Here is a 16,580-nt window from a genome sequence, read left to right as displayed (position 1 = left end):
GAATTGTAAAGCTGCCTGCGTGCAGCTTTGCAATTCTGTTCGCTACTGAATCACCCCTTCAATGCAGAAAATTGCCAGTATTCCAAGTTATACACACCTCTGCCACAGCAGCGTCCCTGTGCATACACGTGGTTTCTCAGCCGTCATCGATATCAGTGAGCAGGGGCATCTTCTCGCACGCTCGTCTCTGCATGACCCACAGCTGTGTCGACATGTCCTCAACCAGCTCTTATTATTCCTAGCTCTCATGTAAATGCCCCCTTACCAAACTGTCACACCTTTCAGCTACAAGTGGCGTTAAGTGTGTGTTGCATACAGCATTACCTGTAGATGCACGTGCTCAACTCCAGAGCATGTGCAGTGCGAAAACATGCTATGTCAATAAACTGACTTGCGTTCAACTTTAGTTTTGTGTATGAGCCACAGCCTGTAATGGTAATGGTGATCGGAGGATGTGACGTGATTTCACGACGTCGCTAATGCCTTATGTCCATTGAACAGAGAGCCAGGAGGTGGAGCTACTTGGCTAGGAGTGTTTTAGCAATTAATATAGACTCCTGCTCTTTCTATTCCTGAGATATGCGCTTCTTAGTCTGCACTCTTATACTACAAATATAACTAAAATGAAAACAACATACAAGTGCTCATCGTTACCTGTATTAAAACACACAGATCATCCCACAGGGGATTCAAACTCCAAACCACACATGTCACAGTCAGCCATTTACCAGGAGAGCTATCTGTAATGAAGTAGCACATGCTTGCACTATGTTCTTTATAACTACAATGTACCAGTGTACTTCATTGACTTAATGCCACTTTATTAAATTACACAACACTCCTAGCAATGGATTGGAACACCAAACCTCATATACCATAATCTGGAATCTAACTTGTGAGTTATCAGTAATAGTGCAATATATGTGCACCTTATCAGTAATAACTTTCATTTAAATCCCCGCTTATATTTAAAATAAACATTTGCTCAGACCTAGATCAGGGTACTTGAACTCACAATCTCATGTATTTTGCGGTTGAGCTATTTGCTTTATGTAGCAAGCCTTCTAATCCTGACTAATGGCCTGATTTAGCTTGGATCGCAGTGGCTAATACGCATGCAGTCAGCCGATTGTTGCATTCTGCGCATGTGCGAACCGGCCACTGCGATGGGGACTGCGATCACAGCGGCTACGCAGACCCATCGCAGAGTGACTGACAGGAAGTGCCATTTGTGGGTGGTGACTGGGGGGTGGTCAGGCGAATGCATGCATGCTAGTGCGTTTCAGGGGCATGCATAATTTATCCACTGCGAAGCCATACACAGCCTGAGGTCTCAAAGCATACGTGACTGTTAGCAATTTCTGAGTAAGGTCAGGGTTTGTGCAAGTGTGCGTATGGGTCCGATGGTACTTGATTTTACCGATGGTTTTGCTATTCTGCTAAGTATTACAGATGTGCACATGGTAAAGTGGGCGTCCTATATGCAAACAAGATGTAATTAATTCTTAGCTTAGACCACTAACATTTTGGCAAAAAGAAAGTATGCTGATCACAGAGTCCTATCAGAAAATCATCACTTTTGGCATTTGCCAAAGTTGCCAGATGACCAGTTCCCCCTGGTTCCCCTTATATTCTCCGCAGAACCTGATCATTCATTATGAAACCTAGGACCCTGCCTAGAATCTAGTGGACACTGAAGATCCAGATTAAGAGGGGGACATGTGTCTCAGACCCTCAGGTCATCCAACCAGTGGCTGATCAACCATTAGGCTGATCAGACTGGAGCCTACAGTGCCGAGACTTGGTGGGGTGTCAGCATTGGTGCCAAGTGCATACTCCCATCTGCTTTTCCAATATTCACTGTATGGGCCCTTGAAGAGATCTGGCGAGTGTACATAGGCTTACTATTGTTCCAGGTGGGCAAATTTGGCTCTATAACTCACTTAATGGGCTTTTTATCAACTTTTTTCTACTAAAAATATGAAAATGGGCGTTTTCACACCAATTTCACATTATTTTAGTATCACCTAAATGTATCAATGAGCGATTGGAAGAGATATCACAAATTTCTCATCCAAGCCCATTTTTTTAAGTAAGCGGTTTGCATTTCCCATCCTTGTAATGGAAAATGTGATGGGCTCAAATTTACTAAAATCAAATTGTAAAAAAATAACAGAGGAAGACTTGCGATACCGCTACCTGGAGATGGCGCTATTAGTCACAGTGGGGTCCTTTTCGGGTTCAATGGAATGGGGTTATAAACTAAGACAATTTAAACAAATAAAGGCCGCAGGTGTATTTCAGGGTCTTGTTGTCAACCCGGGCAACCTGTGTCTCTATTTTTAGGGATTGTGTGACAGTGTGTGGCCCTGACAAAGTTTAAACCTAGGCAAAACCCTAATTCTGTTCAAACTACACCACCATGCCAAATTTAGTGGAGCTAGGTCCAAAACTCTGGCCGTGCATAAAGGACAAACAGACAGACAGACAGACAGACAGACAGACACGCTTTCTCGCTTATTATATAAATTTTGTTCATAGATTTCAAAATAGACTGGAAAATATAATAATGCAATTAAAAAATGCAAACAAGACATAAACAGGAAAGGGACGTGCACATCACGCCCGGCGCAGTGTCCCCTGGCTGCACAGCTGTGGTGGAGAATGTGGTGCATGGTCATATAGAACTCGAATAACAGAGAAACTCCTGGTGGTAGAGCAGAAATAAGAGTTTATTTAGTGTGGGTGTGGGGGCATCTCCTGACCTGTTACTGATGATGGCACAAGCCAGTGCTATATACACCGTAGGATAGATGTTCTTCTCCTACAGGAGAGATGGGACCTCAAAGGGATTGAAGCCCCTGGTCATCTGATGCTGGTGACGAGCTGGGAGGGTTTTACATTGCAGGTGTCGATATGGGTGTTGTCTTATCCAAAGACCCTCACATTTTTTCCAGTTCTTCCAGCTCTTTCTCTCCCATCGTCCAGTCCTAGATCTTCTGCATTGAGGAACAAAACATAATTGTGAATTACAGCCTACAAGTGAGAAGGTTCCAGTAATGATCTGACACAGCAGGTTTTCCCAGGACTGTTCCCCGCTTTTGCTGATGAACCCTGAGACTTTGAAAACCTGTTTTCCTAGATGCTGCCACTTCAGCTGAATTAAAGGGTAGAAGATGCTACATCTCTGGAACTGCATGTGGTGCCCAGGAGGAAGCACAGGCCTAAAAAAAGTCTAAATGGGTTTGTCCCTTTAATATAACCTGTCCAATTGCATAGGACATAGAGAACCTGAAGCCATGAGATGGATCACACCTCAGACCATCTTCAACCCAGCAACAGCGCAGCTCACAGCAGAGTATAAGAGGTGGTCCAGTCCCTCTCAGACTAACAAAGTCCTTCAGTACTGGGAACTGTGGTGCGATCTGCTGTCAGGTAGTGGTGGATTCCATTAGAGCCCTTTAGTTACTACAGGTTGTAGCAAAAGTGGACCTTTACAGGTGTTCCATTTTATTGGAAGACCTAATGCTATGCTTACCAATACCCCCTCCCCCCCTTTTAGTTCATACATCTCGGTGGGGTAAACATTGTAACAAAAAAAGCCATCAAGGTTCCTTAAAGTTAGTCTAAAATGATTTCCTTACAATGTCACACAACTACAAGTCACGTGACTACGAGCTATACAGATTATATAGTCAAATGACTGGGCATATTGTGATACCCCACATTTTGCCAGGCCTCGCTTTCTCTTGCTGTCTGATGTGGCCATGGCTATTTAGGCTGCAGGGAGCTGGAACTGTTAGAAGCTGCACTCCCCACAATGCACTGCAGGAGCTCAGCGGACTGGGGCGTATCTATAATGGGTGCAGGCTGTGCGTGGCACACGGGCCCCCGGATCCAGGGGGGCTCTGCACCACACACTCTGCACCCATATTATTTAAAACTCACCTGTCCATGGTCCCGCGTCGGGTGTCAGTGCTGCACAGGACACCGGAATATGGCCACCGCGGCCATTTTTCTGGCGTTCTGTGCATGCGCAGTAGTCTCTGGGCACACTCTAGTGTCCAGAGTCTACTGCTTCTGCAGTGGTGAACCGCCTGTGAGAGAGGAGGGGGCCCTGCATGGGGAGTGCACACGGTCCCCTCCTCTCTTAAGATCCCCCTGTCAGTGGAGTTTGTGTAGAAGAAAGTTACAGATCTGCACAGTAGATGAAAGCTACTAATAGAATCTGCTGAGATAAATAGAGGAAGTTGCTGCAGAGTTGCTACAGTCACAAGTGACAAGAGAAGGGGTCTTTATGGGAATTGCATTGCCACAGAGTTAAAATGTTCCAGTGGGAAGTTGTACTAATCTTTTGTTTGGGAAACTACATTCTGAGACTCCTCCTCAGAATTTGGTGAGAGAAAAACATTCTGTTTGTACATACCAGCACCTGCTTCCTTGTGATAGACATTTCTGCGTTAAGTACTACACATAACAGCGCTGCAACAGGTGTTTTATAGGCCCCAACTGTGCACACAAAAACTCCCTAAGTGACCCGGGTTGCGATCATAAAAGTCACCTAAAAAGGGTTCTTAAACTGGTAGAATGATAGAATGTTCTGGACATTTCAGATAGGATTTACATCCCGTCTTGAGCACACAGTGTGATAAGGTCAAAGGACCTCATTCAGAGTCGGTCGCAACCGCTTTTGGTCCTGCGCACGCGCAGCAGCCGCACTGCGCATGCGCAAACCCCGAAGCGAGAGAGATACTCGCTCGCTCCAGAGCTCACTACAAAAGGGGTGGCTGTCGATGTTGATCGACAGCTCGCCCCGTTTTGTAGGCGGGTCGGGGGGGTGGTTACACAAACGGAGGCGTTCCTGACGAAACGCTTGCCGTTTTGTGGGCGGCTGCACTGACATCAGCAGTGATGTCAGTGGGGAGCTTCCTTCTCGATTAGAGCAGGAAGCTCCCTGGGGCTTGTGGTTGCTGAGACCCAACCAGAGGGTCTCGTCGCAAGCCCCGATGGTCCATCACCCTGGTCGGTCGCTAAGTTGTGGGTGGTAACCCACAGCTTAGCTAGCGACCAGGATGCTGCACAGAAAAAAAAAAGGGCCCGCCCTCGTTCAGAGAGAGCGATCGCTTCTTGCGACCGCCTCTGAATGAGGGCCATAGTCTGTTGATTATTGAAAGGCTTAATGCATAATATAGTAGGTTTGTAGGAACATTGCGAAATTATACTTTTGGATGAGGAGCCAGTTAATCCATATTTGTGGTATAGTTAGTATAATATAGTTAGTAAGGCAGTCGTTTTTAGAAAGCATTACTTATGTTAATGTGAGATTGCCGAACTGAAAACAGTATCCTACGTTATTTGCGAATATATTGCAAATTAATTATTTAATTTCAGTGACCCATTGTAGTTTTTGGTTAAGGTCTTTAGAAATAAATCAAAAAATATATTTGAATGCATTTTATTTCTCTTTGTCTGTGCTCAGTTGGGGAACCCTTGCCTCTTTGCCAAGGTGTGGACTGAGTTGAGAATTGCCGCCAAAGAAAGAAGTGAGAACATTTATACACTACAGAGGTAATTTCAATTTACACCTCACCATGCCATCTGTACCCTCACCTCTGCAGGGTAATACACTATTTCATAAATCAAATGCCCAAGTGAAATCTATATTTGTCCTGTTCTTACCTTCCCCAAGAGGAGTCCTGTGACACTGATGAGATGGTGGACTGTGTGTCTCCTGTTTCGGCGTCACTAATGTTATCAAACAATGTGCTGGGATTGAAAACAACATAGTAATTTACATCATGGCATCAGAGTATACAGTATATATAATTAGGATTTTCTATTTGACAAAAAAATATGATCTTATTCCTTTTACCTGCTTATATCATATCTGGTAAAAGTAGGAATGCACAAAGGATGTAATAAAAAACAATCAAAAACATAAAACCGACACATGCAAAATAAACAGTCCCAATGCTCCCACACTCTCATTATGAGAAACAAGTTTTTAAAAGGGCATGATCCTAAAATGTTAGCAGGCTGGACTTTGTAAAGTTTCAACTTTTTAACATGAGCATTCAAGTGTATTCGCAAACACACAAAGCTATGTGTATATTAGCAGGAATTGGGAAGTAAGTCTGCGTCTTTAAATGCACATGGTCAGCGATGGAGCAGAGCTCACAGCTGCCCAGTGCCGGCAACGCCCCCGAAGCTGTGATGTCACAAGAGGAGGCGGGGCCAGCAGCAGTAAAAACTGGAGAGCTGTCTGGACGCCCTGGACGGCTGTACACAATGCAAGGTGCTTGTATAGAGCTTCCTTTGGGCACTCCAGGATGCATGGAAGCAGAACTACTGGCTGGCAGGTGCAATATAAGGCCACTCACACCCAAGTTATATCTAGGTTTGTCCTACACTTACCTTCCCTGAGAGGAGTCCGGTGACCCTGAAGAGATGGTGAATTCGGGATCTGGTGTTCTGGCATCACATATGTTATCAAAAAAATGTCTAGGAAAGAAATTAAAATAGTATCTTACATCCTGGTCTCAGAGTATATATAGGATAATGATTTTCTATTTGACAAAAAATGTGATCTTATTTCCTTTACCTATTTTATCTTATCTGGTAAAAAGTAGGAATGCACAAAGTCTGTAATAATAAAACAATCAAAAACATAAAACTGACATGTAACATAAACAGTCCCAATGTAATGAAGGCATATGGTATAGTAGAGCTAGCCATAGGCTGTTTTACACACAGAATGCCCCTAAAAATGTATCTTCTCCCAATTATGTACATCTCAGTAATCCAGCTCCGCAGAAAGGAATGTAGCTTTTGCTGTACCCTGCTCACCTTCTCCGTACTTTACTAGCTAAGCAATTACTTTCGTACGTTCGCCATCTCCTCCCCACTCGCTTCGCTCGCTTGTGCTCCGCAACTCGTAGACGGGTTACAAGCATCAGAATGAAAGCTTCACACACGTTAGCATGACTCATAATATCCCCTAATTCTCAATTGTCATATGAGCAATATATGAGGATAAATATCACATTGCTCCATGCGGGGGAAATTATTATACAGACAAATGACTGGTGTTGTTACATAAACCAAATGCTACAGTGAAATCCATATCTGTCTGCCTCTTACCTTAATCCTCTAGAGATGTCCAGGCATACTGCAGTAATAGCGGACTCGGGGACCGTTCGGCTGGAGCCAATGAAATTATATGGCAATGGGCTGGGATACGAAACAAAATAGTACATTATGTTATGGCCTCTATTTTATTTCTGTCTGATACAATCTGGGTTCTCAAATAAAATGCTAAAAGAAATTCATGTTTCCTCTAGTCTCACCGTATTCCTGCAGAGGAATCCTGGGACACCGTAGGTACGGCGCGCTGGGGTTCCACACTACCCGGTCTGCCGCTTCTAAAAGGCAACCAACAAGGACATGAAATAAAAGAGAACATAAATGAAAATCCACCAAATGTCATTATAGTTAGACTAAAACTATATATATATATAAATCATACCTGCCTACATTTGAAAAAGCATTACAGGGAGATTATGAAAGCAAAACCCATGAGCGCGGTAAAGTGGACTGTACTGCTACATGTGAGAGGCGTGCTATAACATTGACTTGCATCCAAATGTAAATGAGGCTGAAAACCGTTAGTAAGATCTACTTGTTGATGAAAACACACTGATACTTTTCAGAAAATGCATGTAACCATAGGGATCATTGTGCCTTATAACCAATGCAGGGAGTGTATGTACACTTTGCCACATATTGCACCCACTATGCCAAACATTACCCCATTATGTAAATTCTACCATATAGTGCCCCCACTATGTACATTATGCCACACATTGCAGCCACTATGCCAAACATTATCCCATTACGCAAATTACGCCACACAGTGCCCCCACTATGTACACTAGGCCACTCATCGTACCCACTATGCCAAACATTACCCCCTTCAGCATTGTGAACATAGTGTAATGCTTAAAGAAATACTGAGCTGCTCTGTATGTATTCAGAAGTAGCAGTTGCCCTGTCTAGGCACAGGTGCCACTGGGGACCTGTTCCCAGGAATTGGTGGGCACATCTGGCCTTGTGTGGTGGCCACCCAAAATTGCTTCTGACTCAACAACTGACTCTACAGCCCTGTCTGCAATACTGGTTAGAGAACCTCTGCTAAAAATCTATTTGGCAATTAAGTGTTGTTTGTCCTCAATATTCTGCCCATTTGATAACTTCTGAACAAAATTCTTTATCTTACTCGGTAAAGATTGGTATGTCGGAAGGAAGTGCTTCATCGATATTATCACATTCTTGCCATCTGGTAGATTTATTATTGGCCTGTTTTCGATCTGCAATATCAAGCAAAGACAGTAGTTTATGTGTATTGTAGGAAATTCCTTTCAGCAGGTGCCAGTGCCAACATAAAGTAAGGGGTCTATGTACTAATCCTTGGATGAAGAAAAAGTGTTAAAGTACCAGCCAATCATCTCCTAACTGTCTGTGTTTGAAAAATGACATTTAGGAGGTGGTTGGTTGGTACTTTACCTCTGCCCACTTTATCTCCATCCAAGGCTTTGTAAATAGACGCTTAAGAGAGCAGAAAGTGTCTCTGTGAGTCGGATTCTGTGGTGGGAGTAAAGCAAAAAAGAGCAAGTAACTTTCTGAAGGTCAGCTCCTGAGGGGGACACTTTGCAGTGCTGCTTAGAGGTCTGCTGTAATGCTGGCCAAACAGGGTGCGATCCGTCAGCAGACGGATTGTGCTGTCACTGCCGGCATTCGTGTGGTCCCCGCAGACCACACGATATGCCGGCTCCCCCCTCCACCATTTGAATGGGATCGTACTTCGCATCCCAGGTCAGATGGTTTTGCAGGAAGACCTGGGGTTGTGATGTACGACCCCGCAGGAGCGCGCAGCACGATATCAGATACGATATCGTGCCCATACACGGCACGATATAGCACCTATATCGTGCCATGTATGGCCACCTTAAGTGGGGTTTTTTGGGGGGTGAGAGGGGCGTGTGAGCTCTTGACATCACTGGCCATACTCTGATGGACTATCTGCACCTAGCATGGGGCTGACGCTAGTTTTGATGATGCGGACGGTGGTTGCCCCTAAGCGGTATTTCACTGTCTAAAGATGCTCTAAGTTGGCATCTCCATCATCAGCTGCAATCAAAATATATGGTCACAACTTTCATGGTGGCTAATGAGCCATTTCAGTAGTCTTGCTACGTGTACAGCCAGCTTTCATCTTACAGTGTCTGTAGCAGGGTATTATACAAGCCTTACCTGCACTGTCCTGTAAAACTCCAAGTCCTGTGTCCTGTGCCATCTGGTCGCCCTCCCAGGCAGTTTGGGATTCCTGCTAAGTGAATAAGAAAAGACCATATTACATAACATTGACAATGTTTGTGACACCTCTTGTTATCCTCTAGGTGACACTGACTATAACATATTCACAGACAGCTGTGGTGACACCTGCAGGAGAAGGCACAGTTCTAGGAAAATCTCATCATACATTTATGTACAGGAGACTGCAGGCCAGGATTATACCAAGTATAATTGGCAGAGGGGGGAGACCAGTAATGCTTCAGTGGTACCTGCTGAAAAACCCTGGCATACCTGGAAGGGCACCCCGCTACTGAGAGAGGCGGCTGGCACATCCTAAGGAAGCGCCCGTCACAGAGCTCTGGCTCCTGACCCCTATTGCATGATGTCACATGGGCGGGGGCACTCCGAGCCAGCTCAGGGAGTGCCCTGCTGGCTCTGTTTATACTCACTGGACGTATCCCAACTATAAACTGTTCTTATAAATTCCTATGAGTACGAGTCCAAAGGCATTTACACCTGAAGGCAAGTATGGTATCGGTACAGGTGGTAACCCTCCAACATTATATACAGAGCAACGAGCATCTCAGGCAGGGCTAGAGGTTTTATGTGAGAACTGCAATGGTCATACTGTACATACATGGCAATGTAAGGAAGATGGAGCACACTTAAATATATTAATTACATCTGTTCTGAATTACACATAGGATCCAATATATATTATTGCTGTATAAGATCACTGATTCCATGTACACTTGGTATGTAGCCAGGCTAAGAGGGAGGATGGTTGGGATGCAGAAATACTTTTTTTTCTGGCTCCAGTTTATTTTACCCTGACACTCAGCAACAGGGCCTGACTGGCCAACTGGCACTTCTGGCAAATGCCAGAGGGGCCGATGGCTAGATGGGACTCGGCCGAATGCAGCATGGCCCTCGCCGTCGTTGCAGGCATCAGCAAGGTTTACGCACTTGCCGATGCCGGAACCACACTGGGTCACGTCGCTTATGAAGTTGGTACACACTAAAACATCGTCCAGTGTGTACCGGCCCTTTTAGACAGACGTGCAGTTGAAATACATCGACCATTTGCATGAATATCGGCATCTGACAGATGCTACGCCCCCAATCCACAACCTAGACCTCCCTCTTCCTTAGAGTGACTTACCAAAGTAGATATATGTGCTCTTCCTGGGGCTAGTATACTTGAGGCCAGTACACTTTTTAGGACCCCTATCCCTTTCCGGTAGGTACAGAGTTGAAATAAGCAGGACTTAAGGTGGTCCTAGAGAGATGGGGCAGCTCAGTCCCCTTCTCCCTTCACATCCTATGCTGATACCTGCCCTCCTTCAAATTTCAATGTTCGTCAGATCTACCCTGAGACTGCGCAGAGGCATAAAAAGTTTCCCCTTGAAACCTGTTCATTAAAGTTCTGGCAGAATACTTATATTGGAACTAAAACATACCCTGCAAACAAACATGAGGGAAACATGACAGTGATGAATAATACGTGCACACAAACACTGTTGTGGAATGACAATTTTAAGTGAAGGACAGGGGCCTGGGGGCTGCATAGCCCCACTTCCCATAACTTTTAGGGACTTTCATATCGTAAATTACATTTTAGATGCTTTTAAAACACTTCTGCCACCAGCTGAGACTTAAATGTTAGGCCACCAAAAAAGTTCCCATTATATGACACACTGTGCTCCTAATCCACATTATATGTCATACTGTGCCCCAAATTCACATTGTAAGACTGTGCCCCTAATTCACGTTATATACCACACTGTGCTCCTAATCCTCATTATATGTCATACTGTGCCCCAAATTCACATTGTAAGACTGTGCCCCTAATTCACGTTATATACCACACTGTGCTCCTAATCCTCATTATATGTCATACTGTGCCCCAAATTCACATTATAAGACTGTGCCTCAATTCACGTTATATACCACATTGTGCTCCTAAATGACATTATATGTCATACTGTGCCCCACATTATAAGACTGTGCCTCAATTCATGTTATATACCACACTGTGGGCCTGATTCAGACCCGGTCGCAAGCGCTGAGCGCTCGCAACCGGGTCGATGTTTGTCCACTGGGCATGCGCACGACGGAGCCGGCTCCGTCGTGCGCATGTGCGAGACCCGGCTAGCGACGGGTGCTCCGTCGCTCCGGGTCTCGCACCAAAGGGGGCGAGCTGTCAATGGTGATTGACAGCTCACCCCGTTTGGGGGCGGCCCCACTGATATCACCAGTGATGTCAGTGGGAGAGCTTCTGGCTCTATTACAGCCAGAAGCTCTCTGGGGCTTGCGGCCACGAGACCCTACCACAAGGGTCTCATCGCAAACCCGATGGTCGCAATGGTCTTGACCATCGCGACCATCAACCTGGTCGCTCGCAATAGCTGTGGATGGTCACCCACAGCTATGCGAGCGGCCAGGAGGCCGCACAAAAAAAAAAAGCCCTTATTCAGAGCGAGCGTCCGGCTCTGAATCAAGCCCTGTGCTCCTAAATTACATTATATGCCACACTGTGCTTCTAATTCACGTTATATGCCGCAGTGTGTCCCAACTTCACATGATAAGGCATATTGTGCCCCAAATTCACAGTACATGCCACACTGTGCCCCCAATTCACGATATGCCACTATGGGCCGTATTCAATTGCGCTTTCCGCCATCATCGCTGGTTTTGCCTCCGGATAAGTATCGCGCTCGTTCCCGCTTTTCACGCTATTCAATTGCAAAGGACGCGAAAACGTGTCCCGGCGAAACTCAAACAGGCGAAAAGTGCTGTCAGATGACACCCCCCAAAAGATGCACTGACATGGGGGATCACTATGGATACCCCCGTATAGCCCTGCTGAAGGTATTTGGGGTGCTTAAATGCTCTCAATTGCTGCTATTTAGCGTCTTTCCACAACTGGTGAAGAATAGCATTTAGCAGGTTTTTTTGGCTAAAATAAGTAGTTCCAGTAAATATGGGGTACATGAAAATGGGTGCTAGCATGGTTAAAAATTGCTAAAGTGAGGTTTTAAAAAAACGTAAAAAACGCACTTTCAGCAAGCACCTGCAATAAAAAAAAAACAGCTTGGGCATACTTGGGGGACCCTCTGGAGTCTATTTTGCTAGTTTTTAATTTAGTCCCCCAACCTCTGGTTTTTTTTAGCCTCCAAAATGAAAGTACTTTTTTGGGGTGTTCTAAAGTATTTTTTTATTTTTTATTTTACGCAATTTACCTTTGGAGGACTGTCCAAAGGGTGCAGGGTGGTTTTCAGAAGTGTGTACCCCAAAACCGCAATTCTGCACTTTTTTCCGACCCCTACTCATAGGCAAATCTTTTCCGCTGGTTACAAGGCGCAGACTGTTCGCACTGGTGAAAAGTCTTTGGAATTGAATACGGGGATAACTTCTCACCTGGCGAAATGACATCACCAGCGAAACATTTTCGCCAAAAACGGCTTTTCGCCAGAAATTGAATATGGCCCTAAGTGTCTCCAATTCACATATGTCACATTGTGCCCCTAATCCACATTATATAGCACACTTTGGGCCTGATTTGGGCTCCGAGCGATGTTTGCCCAACTGCGCATGCGTACGGATCGTTATACGCATGCGCGAACCAGTCAGTGCAGTCGAAATTCATGTGCTCGCAAAATAGCGAATGCCTGATAATTTGAGTGACAGAAGTAGGCGTATGTGGGTGGTAACGGGGGAAGGTGCTTGAAAACGGGGAGTGGAGATCCAAACGCAGGCGTGCTTAAAGGTCAAAACGGGCGTTTTATGGGTGTGCATAATTAAAACAGCAGCGTCATTGACCACGTCACTGGGTTATTTTATAGCCAGAACTGCACGCAAAATTGTGGTAGCAAAAACCAACCCCAAGAATAGCGAGCAGTTCATACCCTGGTCGATGTACTCGATTAATCTAATAAATAGCGGACATGACGTAGGATGCGAGCAGCCAGGGGGCGTATTTTTTAAAAAAACGACCGCAAGTTTTGTTCGCTCGTTCAGACCTAGAGGCGTGAACAAACCGCAAAGAGCGAACGGTTGATTTGAATAGCCACCCCTATTTTCTGGACGAGCGAGTGCTAATTGCGTCCGGCTCTGAATCAGGCCTTTTGCTCCTAATTCACACACTGTCCCAAATTCACCTTTTGCTACACAGCAGTGCCTTCAGATCACAGTATACCACTCACTAGAGTCCTCAATTCACATTATGCTCCCATTTTATATTATCCAGACACTAGTGTCCCCAACAAATATTAAAACAATAGATGTGCCCCTATTCCTATTATGCCAATAGTACCGCCCCACAATATCCCAATAATATATAAATGACTAACCTGTGCTGGCTTCATCATCTGTAGAGTCAGCCAATCGAGTCCAATCTGGTTCCATCTTCCCCTCCGCAGCCTGCTGCATCTGAATGGTGCTACGGTGCAAAGGTGCATAGGACGACATGTGCAGCAGCTCATTTTCGGTCATTTCAGCTGTTCCTGTGGCCGCAGCGCTTCTCATTAAGATCAATCCGTAATTCCTTATTATATATACCAGGATAAAGCAACGGCTGTTACCATGGAATAATCAGATTCCTGAGGAGTTTCACTTTTTCATTTCATATGTTCAGTATTGATTAAAAATCTGTGACCTCTTAATCAGCTACTGTAGCACCTGCGAAAAATCATGGATGACTTTTGCAATATGGCCGATTACTTATTGTGACCTATGTGTATAGCCAAATTGGGCATGATGCTCGGCAGTGTGGTCTAGAATCCAGATCTTCCCCTGTATAAACATCATCAAACATCCACTCTGGAGACTATTGCGGTCTATGTACTAAGTCTTGGAGAGAGATAAAGTGGACGGAGATAAAGTACCAACCAATCAGCTCATAACTGTCATTTTGTTTGAAAAATGACAGAAGCTGATTGGTTGGTACTTTATCTCTGTCCTCTCTCTGCAAGGCTTAGTACATACTGTAGACCTCTTAGTTGTGTAGGTGGGGAATTGCCTTTTGTAGGTAGGGGCCAGGTAAAACCAGTAGATTAATTAACAGTATGAACGCTCCCAACACTTGTTAATCTGTAAAACATGAGTTTCAAAGAATTAGTACATGGAAATGTTATTTGATAAGTATTATTCTATGAAAAAAACAATAGTCTAGGAACTAGCGCTTTCTGATGATATAAAGTCAATTAGTGTCCAAGTGAAAAAAAAAGGGGTGTCCTTGTTAAAAAAATTGTCCTTATTAAAAAATTCTAGAATAAAAATACACTTCTCCAAATAAATAAGGGATGGCAGCTTTTTCCTCAGGGTGCTGATTTAGGCCACCAGCTAAATGAAATCTAGAGAAATGGGAAAGAGGAAAAGGCGCCTGATAGTGTAATATATTTAGTAGGAAGATGTTGGACATATGACAAGTAAGTTTTATATGCGTACCAGATTTTTAGGAGGAGTTAGTAGATATATTCCATTTATGAATATTCCAGTATTCCAAAAAAAGTGACCCGTGCAATTTAAATATATAGTAAAAAATTTGATAATATTAATAATAGTGTATTAAGGAGTGAAAAAAATACTCTTAATATAATTAATGTATATAAAAAAGTTTTAATAGAATATGGGGGACAAAAAGGGTAATGACAACGTGGGGTCTATAAAATGGAGGGGGAAGGTACAATAGATAAAAAACAAAATTACATAAATCGAGGTATATATTAGGTATGGCTAAGTAAAAAGTCATAAAAACTTAGCTGAATAAAAAAGTCCAATAAAGTGCTAGTGCAGACGCTTCAATAGCTGCCTGTTTCTTAGTCCATATGCTGGTGGATGGAGGAGGTCGTATGTCCAACATCTTCCTACTAAATATATTACACTATCAGGTGCCTTTTCCTCTTTCCCATTTCTCAAGTATTATTCTATATCTTAAATATCCATGTGTAATGATATATACATTCAGTTAAATATAAAATAATTAATGATCAATTTAAAATGTTATATGAAATACATCTAAAATGCATCACAAATAATACAGCACCATCATATAAATAAAAAGTATAGCACTCTCACATAAATATTATAACACCACCATATACATATTATAACATCGTCATATAAATAGTTTAGCACCATCACAAATAGTATAAAATCATAATATAAATACTCCATAGACAAAAAAACCCACGGTTTCACATGTCCCATTAAGGCTTCATTAGACATCTGAAATTTCACAAAACCTACTGAATTTTTGCCACTAAAGGCCAAAAAAGCAATGACATTCTGATCATTAAGGCAGATACCTTAATGGGCGTGTTCCTTGCGCAATATAGATATTGTATGCCATCACACCCTGTGGTTAACTGCAGATTCAGCACTTTCATAGAGTGAGATTGCTGTCACCCACTAAATTTTGGTGTATCTCCGCCTATTCTGTACGGAACTCATATGGATCAGTTCTCCCATGACATTGCACATGTAATCTTGCTTGGGAGTGCCATGGGAGTGTCATGATAGTGTCATTGGTGTGTATCAAAAGCTCTGTGCGATTAGCCCTATCGATTCTTGCGTTAGCATAAGATAGTAAATCTGGCTTCCATGGCTGACCACAAATACAGTCACTTTATGCGCAACTGAGAAACAGATCCTAACTGTGCAACGTGGTCCAAATGGTGGAACTACTGCTGGAACAGGGGGCACAGCAGCTAGAGGGGCCAGAGATAAGCATATAGCTGCCACACAATGTACTATGTTGGTAGTTCCACACTGCCTGTAATCCCTGTCCTCTGTGCAAGTGCAGTGTAGTCAAAACAAAGCTTCACTGCACATGCGCATAAAGAGTAGGGATGGGCATCTATCTCCATTTTTTTCAAAAGTTTAATCGTCCTGCATATACATTGTGATTTTTGGATTAATTCTGGAAACGGATGCTGATTCTAAATTGAACGCAATACCAATGGTCACATAAATTGGCAATTTTTTGCAACTGCCTACACATAGAGTCGCACTGACAGATATTCTGTCTGATGGGTGTGTTACTTTAGTGTCACGGGCGTATCGCAGGAATGGTTACGAACACAGACACTTAATGGCGTTCATCGGAGGCCGTACTCTGACAGAGATTCTGCACCTAGTTTAGGGATGGTGCAATTTTCGATGGTTGCAACTGCAGCTGCTCAAAGTGGGCGCCCCAGTCCTTGTGCATTTAGATGCATACTTGTACA

General features: G+C 43.8%; 1 protein-coding gene across 3 annotated transcripts in view; it reads right to left on the bottom strand.

Moving 5' to 3' along the window:
* The window catches only part of LOC148506670 (uncharacterized), a 28,308-nt gene extending 14,268 nt beyond the window's left edge, over positions 1-14,040 (bottom strand). Inside the window, exons 1-8 of one of the 3 annotated variants that reach the window (XR_015869756.1) lie at positions 13,704-14,040; positions 9,310-9,385; positions 8,276-8,366; positions 7,347-7,421; positions 7,141-7,230; positions 6,415-6,501; positions 5,680-5,766; positions 2,766-2,999 (exon numbers count right to left, since the gene is read on the bottom strand). Coding sequence is in view for 1 of the 3 variants with exons in the window: in XM_088446407.1 (XP_088302533.1) it covers positions 2,825-2,999; positions 5,680-5,766; positions 6,415-6,501; positions 7,141-7,230; positions 7,347-7,421; positions 8,276-8,366; positions 9,310-9,385; positions 13,704-13,835 (813 nt within the window). In the remaining 2 variants the exon portion in view is untranslated. Of the gene's footprint in view, positions 1-2,758; positions 3,000-5,679; positions 5,767-6,414; positions 6,502-7,140; positions 7,231-7,346; positions 7,422-8,275; positions 8,367-9,309; positions 9,386-13,703 lie in introns of those variants that run through there. The other 2 variants (XR_015869757.1, XM_088446407.1) reach the window with 2 other exon arrangements.
* Between the last annotated feature and the right edge of the window lie 2,540 nt (positions 14,041-16,580).

The sequence above is a fragment of the Taudactylus pleione genome, unplaced genomic scaffold (genome assembly GCF_031769625.1).
Source record: "Taudactylus pleione unplaced genomic scaffold, aTauple2 ptg000398l, whole genome shotgun sequence".
Taxonomy (NCBI): Eukaryota; Metazoa; Chordata; class Amphibia; order Anura; family Myobatrachidae; genus Taudactylus; species Taudactylus pleione.
This window is presented reverse-complemented; position numbering and strand designations above follow the sequence as displayed.